The 8,652-nt window shown below is 43.1% G+C and overlaps 1 protein-coding gene across 2 annotated transcripts; it reads left to right on the top strand.

Moving 5' to 3' along the window:
- Positions 1-4,127: 4,127 nt before the first annotated feature.
- On the top strand, positions 4,128-6,710 carry LOC127308007 (myb family transcription factor IPN2). Of its 2 annotated transcripts, none has more exons than XM_051338765.2 (6): positions 4,128-4,678; positions 4,753-4,829; positions 4,951-5,008; positions 5,182-5,251; positions 5,395-5,491; positions 5,756-6,710. In XM_051338765.2, exons 1-6 carry the CDS (start codon positions 4,474-4,476, stop codon positions 6,350-6,352), a joined length of 1,104 nt encoding a protein of 367 aa, XP_051194725.1. In that variant the 5' UTR covers positions 4,128-4,473; the 3' UTR covers positions 6,353-6,710. The 2 variants fall into 2 exon arrangements, with proteins under 2 accessions (XP_051194725.1, XP_051194726.1); XM_051338766.2 differs by having other exon boundaries at positions 4,129-4,678; positions 5,395-5,467.
- Positions 6,711-8,652: the final 1,942 nt, after the last annotated feature.

Raw genomic sequence — 8,652 nt, 5'->3', positions numbered from 1 at the left:
GGAGAAAGAAAATGATATTGCTGAAAATGATAACACTGTTGTTCAGCACTCACCACCAGTTTTGCAGCAAACAAATAGTTCCATTGCTGCTGATAGACCGAGGCGTAACAAAGGTCCACGTCCTCGTTTAATTGAAGAATGTAATCTTGTTCATCATGCTTTGAGTTGTGCTGAACATGTGGAGCATGATACTGAACCTGCTACATATACTGAGGCCGTTGCATCCGTTGACCACGTGAAGTGGATTTCTGCTATGCAAGAGGAGATGCAATCACTTGACAAGAATGACACGTGGGATGTTGTGCCCTTGCCTAAACAAAAGAAGGTTGTCCGCTGTAAGTGGATATTTAAAAGAAATGAAGGTTTGTCTCCTAGTGAGCCTCCGAGGTTTAAGGCAAGGTTAGTAGCAAAAGGTTTCAGCCAAATTCCAGGTATTGATTATAATGATGTATTCTCTCCGGTTGTGAAGCATAGTTCCATTCGTGCATTCTTTGGTATTGTGGCTATGCGTGATCTTGAGGTTGAGCAGCTAGATGTAAAGACTGCTTTTCTGCATGGTGAGCTTGAGGAGGAGATATACATGGACCAACCTGAAGGTTTTGTTGTGCCTAGTAAGGAGGATCTTGTTTGCAAGTTGAAGATGTCCCTTTATGGTTTGAAACAGTCTCCAAGACAGTGGTACAAAAGGTTTGATTCATTTATGCTTGCACATGAGTTTAAGAGATCTAAGTATGATAGTTGTGTTTATATCAAGTTTGTTAATGGATCACCAATATACTTGCTGTTATATGTTGATGATATGTTGATTGCTGCCAAGAGCAAGAAAGAGATCACTACTTTAAAGTCACAGTTAAGTAGTGAGTTTGAGATGAAGGATCTTGGTGCTGCTAAGAAAATACTAGGTATGGAAATTACAAGAGACAGAAGATCTAGTGTGTTATTTCTTAGTCAGCATAATTACATTCAGAAAGTTCTTCATCGTTTTAATATGCATGATGCAAAGTCTGTTAGTACACCAATTGCTTCTCACTTCAAATTGTCAGCATTGCAATGTCCTAGTACTGATGAAGATATTGAGTACATGTCTCGAGTTCCATATTCTAGTGCTGTTGGTTCCTTGATGTATGCCATGGTTTGTTCTCGTCCTGATTTATCCTATGCTATGAGTTTGGTCAGTCGATATCTTGCTGATCCTGGTAAAGAACATTAGAAAGTTGTTCAGTGGATTTTCAGGTACCTTCGTGGCACATCCAAATTAAGCTTGCTTGAAGTTTGGCAAGACCGGTGAGGGACTCGGTTGCTATGTGGATTCAGATTTTGCTGCCGATTTGGATAAGAGAAGATCCCTCACAGGTTATGTGTTCACTATTGGTGGATGTGCTGTGAGTTGGAAGGCAACGTTACAATCTGTTGTTGCCCAATCTACGACCGAAGCAGAATATATGGCAATTAATGAAGCTGGCAAAGAGTCTGTTTGGTTGAAAGGTTTGTATGCTGGGCTTTGTGGAGATGATTCTTGCATTAACTTGTTTTCTGACAGTCAAAGTGCAATATACCTTACTAAAGATCAAATGTTCCATGAGAGGACAAAGCACATTGATATCAAGTACCATTATATTCGCGACATTGTTGCTCAAGGTAAACTGAAGGTATGCAAGATAAGTACTCATGATAATCCTGCTGATATGATGACAAAGCCAGTTCTGTTTCCAAGTTTGAGCTTTGCTCGAGCTTGGTTGGTATAACTGTTTAGCCCAAGTGGCTGTTGGCGCCAGCAAGTGTTTTTTCCTTTGTTGTTGTCACGCCCCGAGACCGGGCCTGGACGAGACAGCCGCCGCGCGCCTATAAACCGAGAGGCTTATACTCGCGCAAGGGTAAAAATGCAGGCTTAAAACCAGCACAGTGGATCTCGAGAAACTCAACTATTCATATTTTCTTTACAATTACACAAGAATTACAACTAGATTCTCTATATCGCTTCCCACCCGCTGGTCCAGCCTAATCTTCAATCGACGAACTCTTCTGCTGCGCAACTCTGGTAAAAACATTGTGGAGCTGGGGTGAGTACGATAAGTCATACTCAGCAAACCGATTATACACAATCATATAAATGTAAAATACAAATGCTCTTCGAAAAACAAAAGATGGTTAAAGTATTAGGCAAATTAAAAACGCATGGTGCCACACATGAAAGTAAGTTTCCCAACCCGGGAATCATAGGGGTGAAATTCACACTTTTACACTCTGCAGAGGGGTACTCCGACATCGACAGTCTTGACTAGGTTGCGCTAGTCAGGCAGTGTTCTTATACCCGCTAAGACCCGGACACTCTGACCTACTGATGCCGGTCGCTCCTACGGATCCATCACCGATACGTTCCCGAACAGAGGCCGTCCCCAGCGGAGAACACAGATAGTCCCATACCTGAACTATGATCGGTACAATATGTTTACCTTCGTAGCACCAAGTTTGCTCTTATAAAAACATGTATCTCTCATGTTGATCACTTTCTATCGATATCCGCGCTAATGCCCGATTCGTACCGGTGGCTCCAGCGGATCCATCACCGCGTAACGACACCGACGAATTAGCCCACGAATATCTCCGATACCATCTACCAACTACTATATCATGTATTTAACAACAATATGTATTCTACAAAAATACATGAAGGGTATAAAGCAGCTTGCCTTGATAAAAGATGATAGTCCGCTCTATCAAAGAATATTCCCACAATCAGCATACTTCTATATATATTTGCACTAGTAGAAACTTAACAGCACCTCCCGCTCTCTACTTCCATCGCCTCCAAAATTATACAAAGACAGTATATATCCACGCATGCAACGGCTCTTCTCTACTAATAACGCCCCCTTCAAGATAAACCCTCGCCTAGACATCGCACCTCTCTCTCTATTTCTAACTTTCTATCTCTCACCGGCGTAACCTCCCTCGATCTGTCTATTTCTTTCTAGCATGATACTATCGGTGGACATTGTAGCTAGCTAGTGTGTCCGGGCAGCAGCACCTATTTATAGGAGGAGCACTAAGTGGATGAAATATCTGAGCTGCGTGCACTACTACAACTTACTCTCCTATCTCTACGTGCCACGTATAAGCTGACTCATTTTCCCTAGACATGCAGAGGTCCACGCAGTTTCTTCGACCGACTAGGCATTGCCGACCTGGTCCACTCCATCTACAGTAGTATTAAGTTACGTTGCAGCTCTGGACTTTGGTCACTAAATATCTAGTACTGCTGGGCTCATGCATGAACCACACTTCTATTCTTGCCTCGTCTTACTTGTACGACTAGCTAGTCAGCTATTTCTAATTAAACCAGGATTCTTAGTAGTATCGAACCATGCACAAACAAATCAGGTTCTACTTTATTTTTCTTATTGCATGTAAATGTTATCATCCAAATTAAATGCTAGAGATTAGCACAAATCAAAATAATTAGAAACAAATAGCATTTAATCCCTAATTAAATAATAACTCGAAAAAATCGGATTACCACAGTTGTTCAGGAAATTGTTGAAGTTCATGCTACAAGATGGAATTTGTCTCAAGGTGGAGTTTGTTGTATTGTGATCCAAATTCATATACTAAAGGGAGGCTAACTTCTGACGAGCGGAGCGAGGCCAGCCCCCCGCGGTACGGTGCGGATCGTTGGCACCGCCTATATATACATCTTGTAAGCCGCCGGCTAGGGTTTATCAGATTATAAGATAACTCACGGTGTTTGTAAACACCTCCCGATATAGTGAAGTTTTGCTGGCTGGCGCCCGTGGTTTTTTCCCCTTCTGTGTTGGAAGAGGTTTTCCACGTTAAATCTTGTGTCCCCTGCGTGTGTTCTTGTTTCGTTTTTCGTTATTTGCTTGTCGCTTTTATAACAAGTACTATGTATTTTCTTCCGATATTATTTTAGCATAGGTACATCTATGAACAGTGTAGATACTCAGATAGTACCACTACACCCATAAAAATCATCGTCTAGTGTACGTACGTATCAGTGTATCACTACACTAGGCAACTTCAAAAGACCCCACGTCTCTCATCTTTTTCAAAAGGGAGGGGGAGGCGGAGCCTTCGAGCTGAGCTGCTTTTCTGCGCGGCAGGATAGAATATCACCCATGGGGGCTTTGTAGGTGAAGACTCCTGGAGAGAGAGAGAAGAAAGAGATGGGGGAGAAAAAAGAAGCAAATTAAAGCCACACACCTCCAACCAAGCAAGCAATAGAAAGAGAAAGCCAAGAAAGAAGACATCACCCCAACGCAAACCTAGATAGACCAGCAGCACGTACCAGCACAAGGACAACAAGAAGAAGGTCGCCTCCTCGTTGCGCGGGAGGCGAACGATCGAACCCTATTCTTTGTGCTTGAATCTCCAATCCAATCCGCTAGACTTAATTCGGGAGATCTAGAGAGAGAGAGGGAGAGAGGGTGGAGGTGAGAAGAGAATAGAAGAAGAATGTTCTCTTCCAAGAAGGCCACTAGCAGCAGCAGCGCTGGAGCGGTGGCCGTGCAGGGCTCCAACGTGAACGAGAGAGGGGGCATCTGCGTGCAGGGTGATTCAGGCCTCGTTCTCACCACCGACCCCAAGCCCCGCCTCCGGTGGACCGTCGAGCTCCACGAGCGCTTCGTCGACGCCGTCGCCCAGCTCGGAGGCCCCGACAGTACGACTCCATAAGCCTTCATATGTACTATGGTTAATTCGATCATATAACTGAGAATTTTGCGTTTGATTTAGAGGCGACACCCAAGACTATTATGAGGGTCATGGGAGTCAAGGGGCTCACTCTTTACCACCTCAAGAGCCACCTTCAGGTGCGTTTTAAGTGTGTTGTTGCACCCTCTAGTTAGGGTTAGGTTTAATCTCTCTCTCTCTCTCTGTGTACCTCTCTCCCTCTCTCATGCTGACTAATCCATATGGTTTTCGCATGAACAGAAATTCAGGTTGGGGAAGCAGCCACACAAGGACTTCAACGATCATGCTGTTAAGGATGGTAAGATCGAGAGACAGTTCATGCGCAAAAAAAAAAGAGCTCACTTGTTCTCCCTTCTCGTGCAATTCAGTTGTGCAGATAAATTTGGCATATCCAATATAGCATTTTCCAACTGCATCTATATGGTCATGTCATATCTTCGTGTTACTGAAATGTTGCTCAAATTTTCGCAGCTGCAGCAGCAATGGAGATGCATAGAAACGCGGCCTCTTCTTCAGGCATGATGGGTAGAAGCATGAACGAGTAGGTTAATTAATGAATATAAGCAGTAAAATTTGCTTTGTGTTCACTCATATCCCAATTATGAAGCTTTTCATGCATATGCTCAAGTAGTCTCCTGACCCTTTCACCTTTCGCAATTCCCATCTTGTGGATCTTAATTTCAGCCGCAACGTGCACATGAACGAGGCCATCAGAATGCAAATGGAGGTGCAAAGAAGGCTGCATGAGCAACTAGAGGTGATTAATCAACCAAGAATCAAAGTATGCATGGATCTATGGATCCAAAAATATCGTGAATTTCTCATCAAGTTCCTATTTCCCCTCCTTTTAAAAGCATTAGGAAGTTTACTCAACTCCACTTTTATTCCCATGCTGATCCTTATGCTCATCTACTTTAGTTGCATGCAATGCAGCAATGGACGTTCTTATTCAAAGCTTAATTACCTACTCAATTAGCACTAACCGTATTGCTTTATACTAGTCCTAATTAGCTAATGCATGCATGGATATGGGTTTGGCATGCAGGTGCAGAAGCACCTCCAAATGAGGATTGAAGCCCAGGGAAAGTACATGCAGTCCATCCTGGAGAAAGCATACCAGAGCCTCTCGTCCGGCGACGTCGCGGTGAACCCTGCCGGAGGGTACAAATCCCTAGGCAGCCACGGTGGTGTCCTCGACGTGTGCTCCATCAAGGACATTAGCACAGCTTCCATGGGCTTCCCGTCTCTGCAGGACCTGCACCTCTACGGAGGCGGGCACCTAGACCTGCAGCAGCAGCATGCGCCAATGGAGAGCTTCTTCTCGTGCAGCGATGGCGGTGGCGGCCTTGGGTCGTTGGGGAAGAAAAGGTCCGGCCAGTATGCCGGCGGGAAGAGCCCCATGCTGTGGGGCGACGATGACGACGAGGATGAAAAGGGCGACCAGCTCCTCCAGATGGCGCCGCCGATGATGGACGACATGGACTCCATCGCCGGCGTGTACGACGCAAAGTCGATGATGACCATGTCCGGCGACTCGGCAGGAAGCAGGGGCTACGACGGCAGTGCGGGGTCTAAGCTTGAGAGGCCGTCGCCGCGGCGGCTGCACATGGGAGGCCAGAGCCCGTCGGTGATATACGGGTAATGAAATGAACCAAACAATCGAGTTAAGTTAACTAGAGCTTTTTGTTTAACAGGTGCATGTGGCTAAATAAGTATAGCTTAAGTGCATGGACTTAAAATGGGGAACTATAGAAGAAATTACGCGTCATTGGTCGATCAGGGTGATCTTACGGATATAGTGATGCATCACACATGTCTATGGTGATGCTCAAGGTCTAACTAAGATGATCTGTTATGTAATTGTACGTGTTCTTATTTAAATACGATGGGTGTAATTAAATGTGTAACCTAATTATTTTTGCAATCTTGCATTCTGAGAGTGCAATGTAAGTTTTCACTGATCCTGGGGCATTGTATGTATATCGGTACAAACATGTTAATTAGTGGAACTCGCCTATACTTGTACTAGTTGTATGTGTGCGGAGTAGTTGTGAATCTATACTTATTGGTTGGGTCGGGAAACATGTGTATATTTCTGAATTCTAGCACATTTGTTGTATGACTTAAGGTGCAAATGTGACTTCAAATCTTGCCCTCGTATCAACATTCTTTTTAGAAACGGGTTAGCAAACAACCCTACTATTGCAAGATTTTATATGTTGCCTTCGTATCAGAACTTATAATAAGATGGTAAAAACATATAATAAAGTTGTACGTATCCATATATGCATACAGATGTCCAAATTAACCAAATTATTTCAAATCCAAAAACTTGACAAAATATAAAGAATATGTGTTCACATTCATGCGGCTAGATAATGCCGAGTATATATACATATTATTGCTGATGCACAACCTCGTCGATTTAGAAACAATAATCCATTAGATGACCGAGGAATAAAATCTTCTCCCTCCGATTTGGGGTCTTAGTTTAAATTTGTACTACTACCTCCATACCATTTTATATGGGTATTACGCATTTTGAGAAAAAAAAATTGACTATAAATTTGGTCAAAAAATATGAGATATATTCCACAAAATTTATACCATTGATTCATATTTAAAAGAAATTTACAATAGTACAATTTTTTTGATATCTATCTTATATTTTATTGACCAATAGTAGTTAAAGTTGTTTCTCGAAATATGTAATACCCCTATAAACCGGCATGGAGGGAGTACTCCCTTAATAAAACCATGACACTTATTATGGATCATAGGAAATAACATATATGTATCTGCGCCACTACTCTAGGTAATATATATAATTTTCCTTGTCTTAAAAATTGTACCATACGAAGAATCCTATGTTTTGAACTATAATTTAACATGTATTTGAAAGCATGCATGGTTTCTAAAATACGATTCAACATGCATCCTCGTGAAAATCAGCATGCAAAGATGAGATGCTACTTTGTAAATTGATCCTGAAAAGCCATTACAAACGTGAGTATTATGTGGAATCATTGAAATTGAATTGGAGCAAAGCCAGGGCATGAAGACTATATTACTACTGATGTCTAAGGATTTTTTTTTTTAAATAGAAGCCTAGGACAAAACAATGTACATGCACTCAGTACCTGAGGTGTGGACCCTGAGGTGTGGGCCTAACAGAAATTAAGATTCTACATCTACAGTATATAAAGAGGAAAGATGAAAAAAGGAAGGAGATGAAAACAAAGTGTGGGTTGGGATGCTCATAGTTCATGCACGCAAGGGATGTGTTTTTGACAATTTTATTTGATTATAACCGAGTAGCAAATGATCTCCTAAGTAGGCCATATAACATCTATATTCTCTCTGTTGTAATTTTGTCTAGTTGCTCCTCATAAACCCTAGCCGCTGCGTCTCTTCCAACCTATTGTCTCCTCTAGCCTCGGCCAGCGATCGTAGGGTCTCGGCCTCCTCTGCTTGCCACTCCAGCGATGGGAGGGGTGCGAACCTCGGACCTATGCTCGGCGTTGTAGTTAGGTCCCTAAAGTTAGGGTGTGGGCATGCAATGGTGGCGATGTGCAGAACTAAAATAAGGTGTCCCCGTCTCCTTATCGACCTTGTCAGTGGTGATCCCGCTAGAGGCATTGATGAGGATGTGGAATCCGCCCCTCGTTTCTCCCTTGGAGTACTGGATATTGCTTTGTCTACGTATGTGGTAGTTTGTCTTAGTGGCGTTGTCCTTAGGCATTAGTCTTGACCGTCAATGGTTGGCTAGCCTCAGTAATGTCTGGCCAGACCTAGAGCGTCGCTCATGCCCTTTCCTGCATTTTCTTCTCCGAGCAATAGTTTTCTTCGCAAATCATGGCCTTCTCTGACATCTTCTGGTTTGCATCAGCGACTTCCTGACTCTACAACCATGTTATCCTGACTATGGTGGTGTTCCAGAGA

This window comes from Lolium perenne, chromosome 6 (assembly GCF_019359855.2).
Source record: "Lolium perenne isolate Kyuss_39 chromosome 6, Kyuss_2.0, whole genome shotgun sequence".
Classification (NCBI taxonomy): Eukaryota; Viridiplantae; Streptophyta; class Magnoliopsida; order Poales; family Poaceae; genus Lolium; species Lolium perenne.
This window is presented reverse-complemented; position numbering and strand designations above follow the sequence as displayed.

Excerpts from the sequence above, each read along its gene's own strand:
- LOC127308007 (XM_051338765.2), top strand. The coding sequence starts at position 4,474 with ATGTTCTCTTCCAAGAAGGCCACTAGCAGCAGCAGCGCTGGAGCGGTG. Across the intron at positions 5,252-5,394 it reads ATGGGTAGAAGCATGAACGA|CCGCAACGTGCACATGAACG; the intron begins GTAGGTTAATTA and ends TCTTAATTTCAG. Across the intron at positions 5,492-5,755 it reads TTAATCAACCAAGAATCAAA|GTGCAGAAGCACCTCCAAAT; the intron begins GTATGCATGGAT and ends TTTGGCATGCAG.